Source organism: Macaca nemestrina, chromosome 18, assembly GCF_043159975.1.
Source record: "Macaca nemestrina isolate mMacNem1 chromosome 18, mMacNem.hap1, whole genome shotgun sequence".
Taxonomy (NCBI): Eukaryota; Metazoa; Chordata; class Mammalia; order Primates; family Cercopithecidae; genus Macaca; species Macaca nemestrina.
Window position 1 is genome coordinate 87,411,250 of NC_092142.1, and position 20,306 is coordinate 87,431,555.

A 20,306-nucleotide genomic window follows, 5' to 3' on the forward strand; every position below is an offset into this window, starting at 1 on the left:
TGCCAGCTCTGTGCCTCGGTCCCAGGAGAAAGGGAAGAGGCACCCGGAGCGCCTGCTGCGCCCACAGCACAGAGAGGGCGGCATTTCCTGCTTTTTTGTTTGAATTTTCTTTTCTTTTTTTTTTTTTTTTTTGAGACAGAGTGTCTCTCTGTCGCCAGGCTGGAGTGCAGTGCTGCGATCTGGGCTCACTGCAACCTCTGCATCCTGGGTTCAAGCGATTCTCCTGCCTCAGCCTCCCAAGTAGCTGAGATTACAGGCGCCCGCCACCACGCACAGCTAATTTTTGTATTTTTAATAGAGACAGGGTTTCACCATGTTAGCCAGGATGGTCTCCATCTCCTGACCTCGTGCTCCGCCCGCCTCAGCCTCCCGAAGTGCTGGGATTACAGGCGTGAGCCACCGCGCCCGGCCTGAATTTTCTGTTTTTTATTGTGGTAACGTGTACATCACATTTGCCATATTAACCATTTCCAGTGTGCATTCGGTGCTGAGAACCCGGCAGCAGTGGGTCCCCAGAACTCCACGCGCTCCTGGCACAGGCTCCGCCTGATGGTGACTCCCACCCTTGCCACAGCCCCACTCCGGCATCCTAGGCTCCGCCTCTGTGGGTTGGAGGCTGATGTGTTAACTCCTGGTTTCAGGCGGGAAGCAGGCCCAGGGCAGGCATCACAGAGCTCAGAGCTCTAGTGTCCCACAAGCTTCCAGGACGCCGCAGCCCTGGGCCCCACCGGGACGAGGGGTCAGCTGGGCAGGAGGTCTGGACGCAGGCCCTGCAACTCTGCCATCCCCCCATGGGACCGGGAAGCCTCTGTTTCTGCAGCTGTGCGGTGGGAGCGGTTGATTTGCTGCCTGGGACCCTGGAACGAGGAAAAGGCTGAACCGAGTCAGAGGGCGTGACTTCCTCCTTTCTGAAAGGCATCTGAGGGTCTGGACATTAGGGTCCCTGGGTCTGGGGTGAATCCTGCTCCTGGCCCCTGGGAATCTCCGGGATGGCCCACCGGGAAGAGGATGGCAGGAACCACCCATCCTCGGGCTGTGGTTCAATTCTGTGAATGAAACCTGAAGTCTCCTGGGCTCATGAGCTCACCCGCTGCCCCTCAGGCCTCAGCCCAGCTGTACAGCCGTTGATGAGGGGCCCCTCTCACCATGGCCTTGAAGGCGGAGTGAGGTGACCCCACAGGCATGGCCTTGAGGACCCCAGGGCAGGAGGAAGGTTGGCTGCTGGGAAGGTCCGTAACCCCCCACTGCCCCGGGGTCTGGGCGCTGCGCCCACCTCTCCCATGGCCGGGCCGTCCTGCTGGAGCCCTGCCCCCTTCCAGGGAGCCAGCTGCCTCCACCCGTCTGACACAGGCTGCGCGGCGACAGCTCCGTGAGCCGCGGCCCCCCCGTCTGTCAGCCCTTATCACCCATCCGAGGATGGGGTCGCTCCCCAGCCCAGATACTCGGGGCCCTGCTGGGACCTCTCCTCCTCCCTGGGCCTCCAGCGGGCTTGCGGCCGTGTGCAAGGCCTCAGCCACCCTGCCACATATATGGTCTGACCCCACCCTCACCTTCACCCTGGGCCGTGGTCTTTGCCCCCCACGGCCCCACGCGGCCTCGCCCCCACATCCCATCCCTGGGCACCCCATCGGCTCTTCCCCAAGGGGGTTAGGAATCAGTTCTCCGGAGTGAAGCAATCTCATGTAATCTATCAGTGGCTATCGGGCCCATCGGAGGGCCGGGAGTGGCCGGGCCCAGAGATGGCGCCAACCTTCAGCGTCGATAAAGTTTCCGAGTTCAGCGGTGATGAATGTTGAGTAAACGCAGGCCGCACCGATAGGATGTGGACTTGGCAGGCCGCGGCTCCGGCTGAAACCAATCTCTCCCCTATCAGCCGGGCTGGGCTTTCTCAGGCCCCGGCTCTTTCTTCCCTCCTCCTCCACCTCCCTTTCTCTCTGCCTTGCCCCGCCCGGGCCCCTGCCCCTGGGGACACGGGTGGGGGACAAGCCCACTGGCCCTGGCACCAGAGAAGGGGCAGGCTCAGGGCAGGGGGAGGATCCAAGGGAGCCCAAAGAGATGGCCAGAAGCTGGGGGGCTGCCTGGAGGTGGTGGCAGATACAGCAGCTGCCGGGCCAGGGTTCCCCCCAGCAGCCCGGTGACCCTAACACAGTCTGACAGATTTTGGCATTCTGCTCAGCGTCTGATGGTGGCTTCCCACGGTGCCCAGAATAAAACCCCAGCTCCCTCTGACGCCTCCAGCCCCCTGCCTCCCCGCCACCCGCCTCCTCCCATTCCTGGGCTGTGCGGGGCTCCTTCCCACTTCGGGGTGGGGGACTCTGTCTTTAGCGCTCTCTGCCCAGGGCTGTTCTCAGCCGCAGGTAAAGGTCACCTTCTGAGAAGCCCTGGTGACCACCTCGTCTGAAGCCAGCCCCCTACGCCAGCCCACTCTTCTCTGTCCCGAACACTGTTCGAGCCTCCTCGGCATCCTCCGTCCCCACACACAGGACGTTCATTCGCTCCCCTCTTACCGCCCCTGCTGCAGAACCCCCAGGGCTGTTGGGAACCCGCATCTGGGGCCCCTCTGCCTCCTGCAGAGCCTCCCATCCTCTGTTCACTGCAGCTCTTCGAGACTGATGAGTCCATCCCCATCGGCCAGATGTGTAAACCAGGACCTGGGCAGCCCCTATGCCCAGAACCAGGCACCAGCTGGATTCCACTTGTCCCTGAATGGCAGCTGGCCTGAGGCCCGTGTTGGGACCATGCTGCTCTCTGCCTCAGTTTCCCTACAGGCCTGTGCTTGATCCTGGCAGAGCTTCATAAACTGTGAAGAGCTGTGCACCCGTGTTGATGGGGATCTGGTCAGAGGGAGTCACAGCTCTGGGAGGAGACGTGCCCGGTGCCAGCCCTGCACCACAGCAGGCGAGGCAGGTGGACGCTCCCATGGGGTGTTGAGGGTGCCCTGGCTTCAGCCACGCAGCGGGCGCCTGGCAGGGCCCAGGCCTTGGGGAGCTGTCAGAGGGGAGGGTGGACAGTTGCACAGGGACCATGGTGAGGGCAGGAACGCACGTGATGGGAGGGAAGGTGTGGGACCGGGGAGGGCCTTGCTGAGCTGTGATCTGCCTATGACACGGAGCCAGGAGGGGAAACTGAGGCCAGCAAGGGGAGATACCAGACTTCGGGCCTGGGAGCTGCACAGACCTGTGTCCCAGTTCCACCCAAGTAACCCTGAGCAGGGGCAGGAGTCTGGGGGGCACGGCCAAGAAAAAGGGAGGTGGAGGAGGAGGGGAGAGCGAGTTGAGGCCTGAGAAAGTCCAGGTTCTCTCTCCTGTCTGTGAGGACCCCAAGGACAACGCCAGGTACAGGGCAGGGCTCGGGAAAAGGTGCAGGCAGTCTGCTGGGTCTGGACACCTGGATCTGTGCTATCTGTGTGGCCACTCCAAGGCTTGCTGGCCACTGCCTACTGTCCGCTGCCCACCACTGTTACTTCCTCTGCCCAGGGAGGGGCCGGGCTCGGAGGAGCCCCATCAGCCTACAGCCGATGCTGCCTGGGACACACAGGTGCAGGAGTGCCTGGGCCCACCCTTGGCCCTGCGGACGGCTGCTCAGCCTGGACACCATGCGGCCAGAGGTTGGGCGTGGCTGTGGGCCCAGGGCAGTTAAGCCCACCAGGTCCACCCCTCAGTTACTGGGTCGGCCACAGGAGGAAGTAGTGGGGCTGAGGGGGGTGCAGGACCCCCTCCCAATGTTGGTGCCCCATGACCCTGAGTCTCATCCCTCTCCTTGTAGTGCCCCCACACCCACCCAGGCCTCAGACCCCACAGGGGCAGGCAGCCAGGTGGGACTCAGTCTGGGCTCACCCACCCCAGGATGAGCAGGCTGAGACCCGAAAGCCCCTCGCTGGAACCAACCAAGCCCCCATCCCTCTGCACAGCCTCCCTGCTCGGGGAGCCCAGGATGACCTAGCCACACCCCCCTCCAAGCCAGCCACACCCCACCAGCCTGTTTCCAGCCCTGACCCTTCCCGTGTCCATCAGCATTTGCTGGGTACCTACTGTGTGCCAGGCACCGTTCTAGATGCTGGGGGTGCGGCTGTGAGCAGAGGTGAAGGGAGGGAAGGAGGGCCGCCAAGTGGCAGGGCAGCCATCATGGGAATTGGGGAGGGCTGAGGGAGGGGGAGGGCCGAGCAGGTGCCTGCTGGAAGTTCTGGCAGAGGGGGCAGCCAGGGCAGGGCCATTTTCAGAAACCACGCGGGAGCTGGGTAGGGGTTTGGCTTTTGCTCTGAGATCCCTGGGGGCCCATGGGAGGCGTTTGAGCAGAGCAGGTGAGGGGTTGGGGGCTGCTTAGTGAGCATGACCACATGGCCAAGCGTGGCTGGGAAGACAGGGTGATAGTCCTTCACACAGCAAGTGTGTCGTGGAATCCAGGCTGTTGGCACCGAGGGAGGGAGCTGGACTCGACTCGAACATACGATGGGCCAGGGAGGGCTTCCCAGAGGGGCAGGGAAAGGCAGGGCGTTTGACGGCCCAAGATGGTCAGAAGCTAAGCCGGTGGCCTGAGGGCTCCCAACTCCTGGCCGGGGACCGCTTTTGGCTGCAAGACCCCAGCCCCCCAAGGCTGTGCTTACGCTAAACACACAGTGTGAAAGGGATGGAGAGAAGATTTGGACATGCGCACGCCCACATGCCGGGTCCCTTCTCCACACCATCTGCAGACCGGGGCCACGCAGAGCTTCCCCACAGCCCTGAAAGTGAGTTCTGGTCTCTGCCAGCCCGGCACCCCTACCTTCCATGAGGGAGTCGGAACATGGACATAGAGGGAACCACAGGAGAGGAGAGGAGGGAGAGAAGTGGGCACAGTTCACATGAGTGCCGGGAAGGGAGAGCTGAGCAGCCACATGGGCTGGGCGTGTGAGCTTCAGCCAGTGAGGGCCCCGGGTCAGCGGAGAAGGGCACGGGAAGGTGGCTGATATTAGAAAGAGTAAGATTTTCAGTGACTCCTTTAATACTCTTGAGAAACAAGCACAGATTTGGGTCATTTCGGTGTGTTTCTTTGCATGAGACTGGGCCAGGTGGGGCCTGGTTTGTATTTAGGTTGCATGTTACCACCATACCCATTTTCCAGCACACTTTCCTGCCTTTAAAAGCCAAACACGGCTGGGTGCAGTGGCTCATGCCTGCAATCCCAACACTTTGGGAGGCTGAGGTAGAAGGATTGCTACAGTCCAGCATGGTGGCGTGCATGCACCTGTGGTCCCAGCTCCTCAGGAGGCTTAGGCCGGAGGATCGCTTGAGTCTAGGGGTTTGAGGATACAGTGAACTGTGATTGCACAGGCGTACTCTAGCCAGGGCAACAAAGCAAGACCCTAACTCAAAGAAGAAAAGAAAAGAAAAGCCAAGAGGATGCTTTTGGGGGTGCAGTTGATTGTATGTGAATTCCATCTCAATGGAAAATTTGAGCCACAAATTTGGGCTCAAATTTATGTGGCCACATAGCAATGTGGCTCAAATTTGGGCTCAAATTTATGTGGCCACATAGCAATGGCGGCTCCAGGCCACACCAGGGTGATGTGTTGGACGTGAATGAAGCAGGAGGGTCAAGGGGTGTGTGCTGAGCCTGGGCTCCCTGGTGGGTAGGTAGGTAGGCACAGAAGGCGCCGTCTGCTCTGGGCTCTCCCAGGCTCTGCCGCCCGCTCCCTCAGCTGCCCTTGTGCGTGGAAGTCAGCCTGGCTGCTCGATGGATTGCGTGTGAGGTACTGGCCACTTTTCCTGAGGGTGTGGGCGGTGAGTCCTGAGTCCCTGCCGCGGGGCTGGGCTCCCCACGCAGGTGGTGATGGGCTGGCGTTGCCAGCAGACCCCACTTTGACGGTGTGGCTGGGCTGCTGCTACTGCTGCTCTCTGTGCCTCGGTTTCCCTGCTTGGCGAGATTCACGGGATGAGAGATGCTCCTAGCTGGGCTGGGGGATGTGGAGAGCATCAGCCACTCACCAGGGACCCGGGAGGGGGCCATTCGGCCAGAGGTCATGCTGCCTGCCGGCCAAGAGGTCAAGCTGTAGACTCAACTCGGGTCAGCTTGGGGGACCCAGGCCCTCTGTGATGGCTCACCACGGCCCCCAGACCCGGCCTGGGCCCCAGTCACCCTGCACTCCCATAGCGTGGCCTCCACAGAGCGAGTGGGGCTGTCCCTGTCTCCTCTCTGTCCCCACCGTGGCCCGAGCTGCCCGCTGCCCAGCTGGTGGGAAAGTCTGAATCTGTTGCTGTTTTCTCTCCGTTATCAGGGCCTTATCTGGCCGCTGTGCCGCCAGAGGCCAGGGTCTCTCTCCTGGCAATGCTGTGACCCCCCCACCGCCCGCCGACCTGCTGCCCAGGGCCAGCAAGACCAGGAGGCCAGCCCTGGGGGTCTTTCTCTTCCGCCTCCCCAGCCCCACCCGTCTTCCATCTCCCCATTCCATCCTCTGCCCCGACCTGTGCCCCTCGCCGCTCCCCTCCCCTTCCCTCCCTCCCCCACGCTGCCCCCCTACAGCACTCCCTCCCCCAGCCCTGGCCTTCACCCACTCACACCCACTGCCGCAGGGGGAAGATGCAGCACGTCCCTGTGGAGTAGAAACAGTAACAGCAGCTGTGGTGACAACCTCACATCTGCGCCCAGCGCCCGCTGCCAACACCTGTCTGAGTCCCGACACCAGCCTTTGGCAAGACAGTTTCATCCCCTGAAACCAGGCTCAGGGAGAAGCTGCCTGCCCTGTGCCAGCCTCAGCTCCTGCTGCTCCCTCCTCCTAGAGTGCTTTTCCCTGGACCTGGTGCTGGCAGCCTCCTCCTCTCCCCATCCAGATTGCCACCCACTTGCTACTTCCTCCAGGAAGCCTTCCTGGATGGCACCTCTGACTCTTTCCTGTGGTGCCCACACTGGCATCTTCCACTTTTTTGGGGGGGTGGGGCTGGTCACTGCAGGATCTCCAGCACCTCATGAGGGTGGGGCACACCAAGGGCTCAGGAAGGGGAAAGGAGCCAGCGAAAGCGAAGGAGGAAGAATCGAGTGCGTGAGGGGGCGGGCGAGGGAGGGAGCCGATGAATGAGTGAAGGAAAGAGCCATGGTTCTGGTGGGGGAGGAGCGGGGCCATGTGGCCGCCAGTGGCCACCCACCCCACCAGCTGCTCACATGGGGCCTGGGCAGGCACCTATACTTCCACTTCCTCCCCTCTAGACCGAGAATGAGAGGACCCCCAAGAGAGGCCAGCATAGGCACCTGTGTCCCCTGCAGGCACCCACTGGGGACTTAGGCTGGTCTCGAACCCTGAGCTGGGGCAGGGTTCTCCCTGGGCCAGGGCTCTGGTTTTTAAGAGGCTTGCCCAAGGCCACAGAGCCAGGGGCACCTCAGGGGCCTCCCCAGGGGCCTCAGACTCCTCATCCACAGCCCCCATCTGCGCCCCACCTGGCATGGCCACCCTGGGGCCCACAGTCTGAGGGATGTCCCCCCTCTCCTCAGCGACTGGCTCTGGCTTTCTGCAAGGCGTTCGTTCAAAGGAGCCCCCCGGTGCCTCGCCATCAAAGCTGGGAGGGGCCACCTTAATCGTCAGCACCGGGAGTTGGAAGGGAGCTGGGATCATCCCACTGCACAGAGCCAGCTCCGTAATTCAGTTTTAAAGCATGAAAAAAGGGAGTTGATGAAATTCCGCTATCAGCGCCAAGCCAATATGCAAAATATCTCACCCCCAATCAAATAGCTATTATGTTTTCATTTCCATTTTGGCGTCCGGCTTAATGAGCAGGAGACGGATGGGCGCGCGGGTGTCTGCTAGCTGTGATAACCAAGGGGCTCCGGGCACCGCAGGGGCTGAGCCCAGCACTGCCCTGGCCACCGGTGACCACCACCATGGCCTGTGGACACCCCCAGGCAGGTGCGGCCTTGGCCACTGACTTCTCCCGGGCCAGGCCATGGGGCTAGTATCACCCTCACTGCAGGTGGGCCCGGGGCGAGGGAGGTGTGGGGGCTGTGTCTGGCCTGGGGAAGGGCTGTGTGCTGGGTGCAGGTCTGAAATCCAGCCCCAAGTTCCTATCCCACCGCCCCCACCTCTGCCTCCTCGCCAGGGGCCCTGGACAGGGCAGCTCACAAGTCGGCCTTGCTGGGCCTTGGTTTACTCACCTGTAAAGTGGGCATGACTCGGCTTCCTGCTGTGGGTATTGGGATGTGGCTGGAGAGTGGGATTTCCACGATGGCTGCCCCCAAGGTCCTGCTTACCCCACTCCACTCCACTCTGCCACAGCCATCACCAAGTCCCTGTCCTGGTCCCCCCTCCTCCATGCACCCTGTCCCCATTCCCCATGCACTTTCCTGACCGCCCCTACCTGCTGAGGTCTGACTGGGCCGCCACCCTCCACACCCCAGGTTCCCCATCCGAAATGGAATTGGAAGACCACCTCGCTGGGCTACATGGGTGGGGGCAGTTACGGGTGGGCATTTGTAAAGTGCTGAGCGCCGCCCGTCCAGTCTTAACCATTCACACCCTCGCCCATTTCCCAAAATCTGTGCTAGCCACAGTTCATGTTCACTGCGCACCTGCCCCGTGTCGGGCTCTGAGGATGCGGGCAGGCTGCACGTTTCATCTCCTAAGATGGGAGCTGCTGTGGCTTCATCTGTAGACCAGGAAACAGCACAGAGAGTGGAGTGACTTGCTCAAGGTCACACTGCAAGGACGCAGCAGCTGTCAGCCTGCCTGGCCATGGGTTGGCCTGGTCCGGCTGTTGGCACAGAGAGAGGGTCCCCAGAAAGGCTCAGGGCAGTCTTTGCTAGCCCAGGGGGAAAGCGACAGAGAGGAGATGTGGCTCACAGATGCCCCCAGCCAGCAGGGGCCCAAGTGCTCTGTCGCCCATCTGGACAGTCCCCACGGACCCCCGGTGGACCACAGACGGGACCGGTGCTGACTCGGGCTCGGCGGGGACCGGGCAGCTGCTCTCAGACGCCGAGGCAGGCCCAGGGCAGCCTCCGCCTCGACACACCCTATTTGTGGGCTGACAATTGTCTCCCGCATTATCAGAGCTGTTTTAATTGTGCTGGAACTGAAATTACCCTGGCAGCCTCTTTTCCACGCTCGTCGTCACGGCTTTGTGTAGAGCAGGCGCCTTTGTTCTCCTGTAAATAGGAGAACCCATCGCCAGCCCAGCGCCCCCCTGGGTGTCTGAGGCCCACCTGGGTGGGGCATGGAGAGCCAGCCTGCCTTCCTGGGGCTGCGGCAGCTATGCACAGGGCTGCGTCTCCTGTGGACCCCAACCCCAGTGCTCTGGTCCCCAAAGTCCCTGAAAGCAGGTGGCCTCGAGCCCATTTGCCAGAGCAGGCGACTGAGGCCCTGAGGCCCTACAGCTGCTCAGCAGGAGGGACCTCAGCTCCTGGGCAGCCCCTCCGAGCTCCATGACAGCCATGGAAAGCACAGGCCTCTGGAATGGGGAGGAGCCGGGCTGAGCTGAGTGTTTCACGTGCTGCTGCCAAGGCGGAACGGCTGAGCACCTCCTGGCCTTGTGGATGGCATTGCCCAGAGGTAGGGGGGTGGAGCCACCATGGCTGCTTTTCTGCCCTGGCGTGTGCTGAGGGAGGGCACTCGGGTTGGGCCTCCTGTCCCAGGGGCAGGAGTTGGACCGGTCAGGCGTGTGCCCAGCCCGCCCTGGAGCCTGCCCGTGTGGGCGCTTTGATGGGAAGCTGCGAGCCCTTGCCTGGGGCTGGCTCCTGTGTGGTCTGAGCCCAGCCCCCTCCTGTAATTACAGCTCTGAGGTGCTCTGAGGAGGCCTGGACTCACGGGTCCCAGGTAGAACCCCGAAGGCAGCAGTTGGGAAAGTCCAGCCTGTCCCTCCTGTCCAGGACCCCCCATGGCTCCCCGGTGGCCCCAGGATGAGGGTCGCCTCCTCCCCGTGGCCTCTGAGGTCAGCACGGCCAGGACCCTGCCTGCCCTCAGCCTTGGCTGCCAGCACACCCTGGCCCCCAACCTCCCCTTCCTCCACCACCTCTGTCCCCACCCGGGGCCTTTGCCCATGTGGCCCCCTCTGCCGGAGCTGTCTTCTCAGGGGCTGGTCTCGCAACAACCACACTGTTCCCTCCAAGATCTGCTGGTGGCAGCCCCTCCCCTCCCCGTGTTTTTTTCTCTTTCTCTCATGGCTCCTTCCCTCACTGCACTTCTAGAACTTGCCATTGTTTTTGGTCAGGGCCCATCTGTTGTTCTCTGACTGTCCCCACAGTGGCCTGGACGCCCCGGGCAGTGTTCAGCGATCTGGTGCACCCCTGCATCCTGGAGGGGCACCTGGCCCTCAGGTGTCAGCAGAAGGCAGAAAAGGCGTCTGCCCCTCTAGGAGCAGTTTGGTTTGATGGCATCAGCCAGCCACAGCCTGCTGATGATCAGAGAGGGGGCTGGAGTTCAAACACAGAAAATCCACCTTCCCACCTCCCTGCTGCGTGGAACGGTGGGGTCAGCCTCGGACATCAGCCTGAAACTCAGTCACAGCATTTCTCTTTCTCTCGCATCTTTGGGGGTCTCTGACATGAGGCAGCCTCTGAACCCGGCGTTGGACGCTGGTGGGTGGCACGTTTGTTACTGGCTGGGCAGGTGTTTCAGGCGTCAGCAGGCTCCAGCTCTGACCTGCCCTTCTCCCTCCCATCTTCTGCCTTTCCCTGGAGACATGGAGCAAAGCAGGGAGCATGAGGGGCTGTGAAGGAGGACGGCGGGGATTTGGAGAGAAGCTCCTGAAGCTGGGCACATGTGGGCGCCTCGGCGTGTTTTTCTGGGGAGGAGTCACCGGGTTTCATCAGATTCCCAGAGGGGCCGTGAGGCAAGAAAAGCCAGAACCACCAAGCCAGAGGCACACACCCCGAACAGTTCTCCATCCGTGCGGCTTGCTCGCCTCCAGGGATGGGGAGCTCAGCCCTCAGGAGGTGGTGGTTCCAGCCTGCAACGCTTAAGCCTTCCTTCTGGTGTCTTTTGTTCTGCCCCACCCCCCCCCCGCCAGAGAAGCCCACTGTGCCCCTTCAGCTCCCCTGACACACGAACTCACAGACACTGACGCGGTTTCTAGACTTTTCTTGTTCGTATTATGCTGTGACTTGGGAGCTGCAGGACCTGGGGCCTGGGCTCAGGAGGGCCTCGGCCCCTCCCACTCCTGAGTGGGTCTGGAGGCTCTGCCCCCATCGTGCCTCACACAGGACAGTAGAAGGCTGGGCAGGGCAGGCCAGGCCTTGTGGAGGATGGGTGTGGAGGGGGCAGTCCCAGCATGCCGACTGAGTCAGGGCCTGGGGGCCCAGGGAGCAGTCAGGCAGGATACGGAAGGACACCTCTGTCCTCTGTTCACACTGGACACCATCACCCATCACCAGCCCCCCGGGCAGACATCAGCACGCACGCCTGCACTCAGCGCCACTCCACAGCCACTGTGGGGTCCGGGGCAGCTGCCCCCACACTTGGGCCACATGGCCTTGTCTCAGTCTGCCTCGTCACCTGTAAGGTGGGCCCCTGGAATCCCCCACCCCGATGTGTGAGTCTCTGAGGGGCCCAGGCCCTGAGGCGCTCCACCCACCGGTGCTGCAGACACCTGTGCCCTGCTTGGTTTGTTCGCTCGACAAGTCTGTGAGCGTCTGCTTTGTGCAGGGCCTGTGCTGGGCGAGGGCGTCACCCCAGGGAATTCCCAGACCGAGGGAATGAGTGTGAGGGAAGCGCACGGGGACTGGGCCCCTGGGCAGGGCACTGGAGGATGATGCCGGGCGGAGGCCGTGGTGATGGCGACCCTCGGGGCCTGGATGGACGCTGGGCCTACAGGACAGGGAGGGCCCCCTCGCTGCTCCACGGCTGCCAGAGTGGGTGGGGACCTGTCCCCTGGTGCTGGGGGGAGTAGGTGGGAGAGAGACACAGGGGTTGTGACTCTTCTCTGGCAAGAGTGGAATCCGTGGGCACAGCGGAGGCCAGGGGTCAGGGCAGGTAAGGGTGGGTGGAGGCGATCCTGCAGCTTTGGAATTGTTGCAGAGGATGGGGGTTGGTCAAGGATCATCAGGTCGTTTTTTTTTTTTTGAGACAGAAGTCTCATTCTGTCATCCAGGCTGGAGTGCAGTGGTGCAATCGCGGCTCACTGCAGCTCCAACTCTCAGGCTCAAGTGATCCTCCCACCTCAGCCCTCCTAGTAGCTGGGACTACAGGCGTGCGCCACCACACCCAGCTAATTTTTGTATTTTTTGTAGAGACAGGGTCTTGCCATGTTGCCCAGGCTGCTTTCAAACTCCTGGACTCAAAGCAATCCTCCCACCTCGGTCTCCCAAACTGCTGGGATCACAGGTGTGAGCCACCATGCCCAAATGTCAAGTCTTGAGGGACCCAGAAGGAGCCCTCGGCTAACAGCTACCTGGTCTCTGACCTCGTAGGGGTGGATGACCTCACCCCTGCCCAGCTGCCAACTCCACCTGGGCACCAGGGCTGTGCCTATGCCAGGAGGGGTCAGGAGGCAGGAGGCAGACACCGTCTCCCCAGAGCTCCTCCCGAACCGCCTTCGTCTTGTGTCCACAGGTTCCCTTGGAGACATGGAGGCCGGAGAGGAGATGCAATTGGTGGGCACCAGCCACACGGAGCAAAAGGCCACGGCGCCTGAAGCCCCGAGCCCTCCCAGCACAGGTGAGTCAGACTGAGCCCTCTCACCATGCCTCCAGCTGGAGCCTCCTGCTTCCCCGTACCATGCACTCAGAGTTCAGTGGTGTCTGAGCCGTGTGGGCCAGCCATATGCGAGAGTCCAGGACAGGCGTCTTCCAGCCGGAGGCCTGTTGCCCAGAGGCCCTGGGTGGGGCTGGGGGGGTCTCTGGGGAAAGGGAGATGTGCACACCTACCGCATGTGCGGCCTGAAATCCGGCCCTCATACAGATGAGCAGACCGAGGCCCAGGTGGGGCAGGTCTGGCCCAGGGTTGGACAGGAATCCATGCCCCTCCCAGCCTCAGTAAACCCTCTGTGAAGTGGGGACCACGAGGCCCCCTCCCTGGGGCTTGGTGAGCTGAGGCCCCTGCTGGCATGCTGCTTGGGCTGAGTGCACAGTGGGTGCTGGGTGCAAGTGAGTGCTGGGTGCACAGTGGTTGCTAGGTGCACAGTGGATGGGTGCTGGGTGCACAGTGGATGGGTGCTGGGTGCACAGTGGTTACTGGGTACAAATGGATGCTGGGTGCACAGCAGATGGGTGCTGGATGCACAGTGGATGCTGGGTGCAAGTGGGTGCTCGGTGCACAGTGGTGTCTCCTGCTAAGGCAGCACACCCCACTCACAGACCAGAGAAGTTTGGTGACTTGCCAGGGTCATTCAGCTGGCAAGTGCCCCAGTGGGGGTCCCACCCAGGTCTGGGTTTAGCCTGATTTCCTCCACCCTCGTCAGCACCTCCATACTCCCTGGGCCCTCCTGGTGGCCAATTCCATGGGGCAGGGCATTTTTCAAGCCGAGAAGAGGGCCTGCCCTCCCAGGAGAGAGTTAACCTGCCATAAGGAGGTCTGCTAGAGACAGCTGTACCCCAGACACACCCAGAGACCCTGGGAGAAGGGGCCTCCCTGGGACAGAGGTGCCAGGAGAGGTCAGCATGCTCACCCCCTTTTTCCAAGGTCTGAGAGAGACAGCAGCAGGTTGTGGGGTGGGCTCTGCCCAGCTCCCCCACACTCCACTTGCAGCCCCAGGCACCAATCTCATACCCGTGCCATGAAACCCTTTGCACACAGACTGTGAATTACCCTCACTCCAACGTGGAGGAGATGTGGCCATACCCGGACCGTTTGGGAGGGTGCTAGGTGGGTGACGTGAGCTGGGGTGGAGGAGAGATGGGTGCGTGGGACTGTCCCTGATGGGCGGAGGGATGCCAGGAGGCAGTGACAGCAGGTCCAAAGGCTCCAAGGCCAACGGGGGTGGGGGAGAGGTTACAGAGGGGTCTGTAGCCGAGGGGCTGGGGTGGAGATCCCAGGCAGACCTTGGTCCCTCGCTTGGGAGGGGGGCTTCTCAGTGGGGACCCCCACCCTAGCATTTCCCAGTCTGAGTGTCAGAGTCCCCTCTGGGTGGGCCACAGCCCCAGGAGCCCAGCAGGCCTCATCACCCCATCTGCACACACCCAGCCTGCTACGCCTGGGCCCCTTTTTCTGGCAGCAGGCCCCGGGGTCACCAGAGCCAGTGGGACTTGACCCCAGGGCTGGGTCCACCATCTCCCCCAGCTCACCCAGGGACATCCCTGCCCCAGGACGGCCAGGCTGGGTGCAGGTGTCCAGCCCAGCCTCTGGTGAGGCCTGGGACCCGCTGGCTGCCACTCCTCCCTGCCCTTGCTGCCATCACCATTGGCACACACTGCTTGTGGTGCAGTCAGAACTCTGCCTGGCCGGTCCCGGGGCCGGGCTCTTAACCCTTGCGGAGCCTCAGTTCCCGCACATGTGAGCCGGGTGCCAGTCCCTCAGTGGCTATGGGGAGTGAGCACGTGTGGCACATGTGGACCCCGAGGCCCTTGGCTGTCACCGCCGCCAGCCTTAGTGCCGCACACAGGTGCTGCCGGCCAGCTGCAGGAGCCCTGATGGAGGGGCCACAACAAAGGGCAAGTGGTGGACTTTGGCCCAGGCCGGCTTCCCGGGGAGCCAGGCTCCTTATCTGATCTAGGAGCCAGGGCTGCATGGGGGTGGGGGTGGGGCCCGGGAAGGAGCTGGAAAAAACAACCAGGGCTGCACCTGGCACAGGCTTGAGTGATAGCGTGGCGATGGGTGCGATAAGACAGCAGCGCGGGAGCTGTGTCTGCCGCTTGGCGGGTCCAGTGAGGCTCCCTCGCAGTGGCTGGAGCTCAGATGCCAGCCACTTTGATTTATAGCCAAAAATAATAGGACTTTTATACTGTGTGATTGACTTATTTGATGTTAATCACAGCCCTTATCGCGGGTATTAATAATCTGTGGGCATGTGACGTCACGGGGTGGGGGGGCTTTATGGGATCACATCGATCGGGGCCGAGGTGGTTATCAGTCCAGCTGGGAAGGCAAACATGCCCTTTGGGCTGGAATCGGTGCAGGACCTGGTGGAGGGGCCCCCAGCTGCCAGCAGAGGGGACCGGGGAGCTGGCGGCCGCTTGTGTGCCTGCTGGCCGGGGCAGGCCGGTCGGGTCGGCCATCCTGTGCCCTAATTATCAACAGCAGCTGGAATAACAATTATCATTGCAACAATTAATGAGGGATGAGGGGTTTTACAAGACCAAGAGGAAAACTTGGATGTCTGTCCCACCCCAGTGAGAGTGAGCCAGGAGGTGGGGGTGGCTCTGGGCCCGAGCTCCCCAACCCGGTGCCCAGTGCCTCAGCATCCCTCCCAGCCACAGGGAGGGGCAGCTCAGTGCCTGGCACTCAGCAGGGATGTGACGGTGTTTTCCTCTCTGCAGATGTTAGCTCACCCCCACCGCCACCGACCCCCACATCCCCGGGAGGCCCCAAGGAGCTGGAAGGACAGGAACCGGAACCGAGGCCCATGGAGGAAGAGCCGGGCAGTCCCTGGAGCGGGCCAGGTAACCATGTGGGCAGTGGAGGCAGCAACATCGCCTCCCGGGCAGCCTGGCCCGGCCCCCGGGAACAGGGCCACGTGGGTGCTGGGGCAGGTGTGTAGGTTGCTGGAGACCCACCAGGCCCAGGCCTGTGCCTAGTCCAAAGCTCAGCTAACCTGTGCAGCTGGTGGTATCGCTGCAGCTTGGCACCCTCGGGCCAATCCCGGGCCTCACGTGGTGTACAAGGAAGCTCTGGGGGGTTCCCTGGATCAGAGCCTGGTCTGGGCCGCAGAAGAGGAGCTAGTGTGATGGCCAGGAAGGAGTCCTCAGAGGTGGGAAAGGCAGGGAGGTGGGAACAGGAGGCTGCATCTCAGCGGCCTGGGCCCGCAGCCTTCCCAGCTGGGCCGGGATTCAGAGCTGTGCTGAGGTGCCCAGGCAGGCACTCAGGCCTGAAGGGCAGGAGAGGACCCCACCCCACTCCAGAGTGGCTGCAGGCTGTGGGGGACGGAGTCCGAGCCACACTGCCCTGTGGGGCCTGGGCCACAGGGTGTGTCCTAGAGGGTGATTTGGTGACTCTGCTCCGTGATTTGTAGCTAGAGTTCTGATCCCAGAAGTCCCACAAACGTGTTCTCCCTGTGGCCCTTTCGGGGACTGTGAATTCCATTCATTTATGAACGCAGGGAACACTGGTAGTCAGATTGTTTCTGTTGTTCCTAATAAATCCCGCGGCCTGAGGAACCAGAGTAGCGTCTGGGGTGGCTTCCCAGGGTTGCCCGACCGAGGCCGTCATGAGAGCTGGTGGGTGAGGGAGGGAGGAGGCCCAGCAGAGGCGGAGTGGGGGTCGCAAGGTCCCCGTGGAGGAGGGACGGCGTGAGGAGGGGCAGGTGCTCGAGCCAGACGCATGTGCAGATGCAGCAAACATTTATTGAGTGCCTGCTGTGTGCAAGGCACACAGCCGGGAGCAGATGGCCGTCGCAGAGCACGCAAGCGGCCGTAATGACACCAGCAGGGCCCCCATCTGTGGAGAGAAGACGTGTGGTGAGGCGCTCGCCGTCCTGGGGAGCAGGGAAGGCTTCGCTGAGGCAGAGGGACCCCATTCCTTCCCGGGGGCCAAGATAGAAAGGGGTCAGCGAGGTCCCAGCAGCAAGGGAGAGTGAGAGATGGGTCCACGGGCCCGCTGGTGCAAGTAAGCAGCGGCACGTGCGTGGAGAGGCCTCTCGTTCAATACAGCCCCTTCCCGCAACGGGACAGCCGGGACCACAGAGAGAGGGGTGGGCCTGGGCAGCCACAGCCAGGAGGATGACCCGGCCCCAAGGGGAAGCCGAGTCACACCTGCACGGGCTGTGGGGCTGCCCAAGGCAATGCTGGGGCCTCGTGGCCACCGGTCCTCATGGGCTCCTCCTGCTGTTCCCCAGGAAGGGGGGACCGGGCATCCAGCACAGCAGACGATGCGGCTTACCCACCTGGGACCCAAAGATGGTGGGGGGCCCAGGCGCCGTGGCAGAAACGTGCTGGCTGCGTGCCTTCTCCTCAGGGACACCAGGTGGGGGGAGGCCCAGGACACACCTGTCGGGGGTCGGTCAGACGCTGGTGTCTTTGGGGGTCTTGGTCAGGTGCTGGTGCCTCAGGCCCTCACTGCGGGGTCAGCCTGACAGGCATTTTCACGTGCAGGGCAGCGCTGTGGGGTTGGGAGGGGCCGCCCTGACTGCCTCAGTGTCCCCAGCTGTAGAACAGGGTAGCGGGGAAGGTGCACATAGGCCCCCCTCAGGCCCTCAGAGCTCCCACACTCTATCAGTGGAGACTACCCACACAGTGGCAGGGACCATTGTGTACCTGTGGGACCCAGTTGGCCACTGGGCAGACAGGGGGTGCTGGGCGGTCCTCACGCCAGCCCCAAGAGGGGCCGAGATGGTGACCCCAGTCTCTGGAGGAGGAGGCCCAGCCCGGGGATGCAGCACATGTCCACCATCATGCGGCTGGGAGGTGGTGGAGCTGGGTTTGGGCCTGGAGTTCATAGACAGTGGTTTGATCGTCACCCCACGGGTCCCTGTCCACCCCTGCAGTGTTGAGAGGCGTTAGATCATCCTCCTGTTCTCCAGACGAAGGAGGCCCTGGGGGATGGAGCCTGGCGCCGGGAAGGGCTGGGCCCCTGAGGCCGGCCGTGGTTTGGGGCTGGGGCGCACCCCCGAGCTTCCTGTGCTGTGTGCATCCTCTGGACCGGGCGGTGCCCTATCGGCTCCCGCAGATATGAATTTCTGTGCAGTGGGCGGTGATGGGCTGATACGCGGCTGCTGGCCAACCGCTGCAGTGGCCACGGCCTATCAGGCCCACACAGGCCGAGCTATCACCCACGGGGAAGCCAAGGAGGTTCTGTGGGCTCTTATCTCTCAGGGCGGCCCGTGCGTCGATGGCCAGCAGGGTCAGTGGCCCCAAGGGCAGTGCGTGGCCAGGTGACCAGTCCAGTGGTTGGGATGCAATAGGGGATTGGCCACATTTGCCCTGCTGGGCCTGAGTGTCTCTCCCTTCTGTCTCCAGACCCTCTCTCTGATGCTCTGTCTTGTGTGAGCGCCTCTCTCTCCCCTCTCCCTCCCCGCCTTCTCCCTCTCTCCCTTCCTCTCTCCCTCTCTCTTTGCCGTTCTCCTTCTCTCTTCCTCCATCCCTGCCTCTCTCTCTCTCTCTCTCTCTCTCTCTCTCTCTCTCCCCATGCCTCTCTCCCTCGCCCCTGTCTCTGCCCCTGTCTCTCCCAATTTCTGTTTCATGGTCTCTGGCCCACAGCTGCTCCCCACCCCACCCATCCCCAAGTGTGGGAAACAGTACAGGCCCCAGCCCCTCTGAACCTGCCCCAGCCCCTCTGAACCTGGCCTGGGGCCCTGTTCTCGAGGCGGCCTGGGAGGCGCCATCCTCCTTTCCTATCTGGGGTGGAGGGAGCGCCAACTTGGACCAAGGTGCACTCTGCACCCTGTGGCTTTGGGGAAGTGACTGGGCCCTGAACCTGTTTCCCATCTGTCCTGCATGTGGGTGGAACCCGGTCACGCTGCAGAGCCTGGAGCCCAGGGCCCTCATCTGCTGGCTGGACCCGGGCTCACAGGTGTCCTGGGAAACCCCCCAACCCCAACCCCGGTTAGACCCATTTCCCAGGGACATCCAGAAGGTAGACAGGGTTAGTCTGGTGGAGAGACCCGGCCTTGGCGCCTCCCCCAACAGCTCCACCATGGGTCCAGCCAGGCTGCCCTATCCCTGGTGGTCAGGGACTCCCTGGAGGCACCGTGTAACCCTAGGCAGAGGGGAGGCCTCCCAGCCCCTCCCCTCCTCCCAGGGGACACCCAAGAAGTCCCCAACACCTACTGCAAACGTAAGTGAGGTCCTGGGCACACAATGACTCTGTAAGCACCGGAGAGCTGTCCCAAGCTGTGGGGAGCTGTCCCGGGGTGTAGAGAGCTGTGTCGGGGTGCGGGGAGCTGTCCTGGCGTGTGGGGAGCTGTCCCGGGGTGCAGGGAGCTGTTCTGGCGTGTGGGGAGCCGTCCTGGGGTGCGGAGAACTGTCCCCGGTGTGCACGTGGCCATTGTCTTGACTTCCTATGATCTCCTGGCCCTGTTACTGCCCCCACCTCAGCCCCCTCCTGGCCCTACCTGATACCTGGTGCTCCCAGAGCCCTAAAAAGAGATCAGGGAGGCACTCAGTGGGTGCCGGTTTTTGTTCAAAAGTTCTGAGCTCTGTATGCTGCAAGCGGCTTTGCTCTGGAGCGCCACGACTTCAAATGGGGGCGCCTGGAGCTGTTCTGAGACGGGAGCACAGACTCTACAGCCCAGCCTCGCCGAGTGACAGCAGGCAGGCCGCCTGACCTCTCCAGGTCCCAGTTTCCCAATCTACAAAATGGATGTAAGGAGAGCCACAGCCACAGCAGGAAGCCTCCATGAGGAGGGGGACTGAGGAGTGTGTAGTGCAGTGTGGCTGGAGCCGCTTCCCAGACCTCAGCTGTGGGCCTTGAGCTTGTCGGCCACCCCAGGGCGGCCTAGGTTCTCTCGGATTAGGGGGTGCAGGTAGGTTTTGCCGGGAGAAGCCACCATCTGCAGCCTGGAACTCCCCTTTTCGCGGCCAAGAGAGGTGACCCAAGCAGGGGCCTGGAGCAGCCACCTTGCGCTCCCCTGTCAGTGGTGGTCATCATGGCCTCATGGCAGGAAAAGCTCACCCCCCAAACCCCGTTACCCGCCCAGCACCAGGGAGGCTTCCAGGCGGGAGCCGGGACCCACCAGTGAGGTCGTTGCCTCGATGTCCAAAGCAGGACACCCGCCAGGGTGAGAGGCTGCCACGGGCAGAGCCTCCCGTCACAGGGACCAGTCACACCTCACCAAACCCTGCCATCACCACCCAAACCAAACCCGGAAGCAAGGGGGAAGTGGGGAAAGGAGCTGATTCCAGGAGGGGTGTCCGCAGGCCTCCAGGGTGAGTCGGGGCCCTGCAGTAGGGAGCAGAGGGAGTGGGAGAGGGCACAGCCCTGCATGGGTAGGATGCCACAGGGCCTGAGTGGGGGGTGAGGCGGACGTGGACGGGCAGGAGTGCGGCCTGGTCACTGGGCCTGTGGCCTTGGACTCCAGTGAGGCAGCAGGAGGCGCCGGCAGGAGGAGAGAAGGGCCAGGGTCTGAGCATGATCCCAGGAGTGGCCACAGAGAAGGGACCTCGGCTGGAGGCAGAGCTGGGGCCGCCAGGGCCTGGACTCCGTCTTCCTCCCTGGAGCCACCAGTCCGGATGTGAAGGGAAGGATGGGCGGCAGGAGGCGGAGAGCTCCTATTTTATCTTTGAAATGACCTTGTTTGCCTGAGGGGCAGCTGCTTAAGATTTCG

The 20,306-nt window shown here is 62.6% G+C and overlaps 1 protein-coding gene across 2 annotated transcripts in view; it reads left to right on the forward strand.

The window, feature by feature from the left end:
• The window catches only part of LOC105488891 (zinc finger protein, FOG family member 1), a 75,574-nt gene that overhangs the window by 18,268 nt on the left and 37,000 nt on the right, over nucleotides 1-20,306 (forward strand). Inside the window, exons 1-3 of one of the 2 annotated variants that reach the window (XM_071085094.1) lie at nucleotides 4,177-4,726; nucleotides 12,506-12,610; nucleotides 15,367-15,489. In XM_071085094.1, coding sequence (XP_070941195.1) covers nucleotides 4,646-4,726; nucleotides 12,506-12,610; nucleotides 15,367-15,489 — 309 coding nt within the window. In that variant the 5' untranslated portion in view covers nucleotides 4,177-4,645. Of the gene's footprint in view, nucleotides 1-4,176; nucleotides 4,727-12,505; nucleotides 12,611-15,366; nucleotides 15,490-20,306 lie in introns of those variants that run through there. The other variant, XM_071085093.1, reaches the window with a different exon arrangement.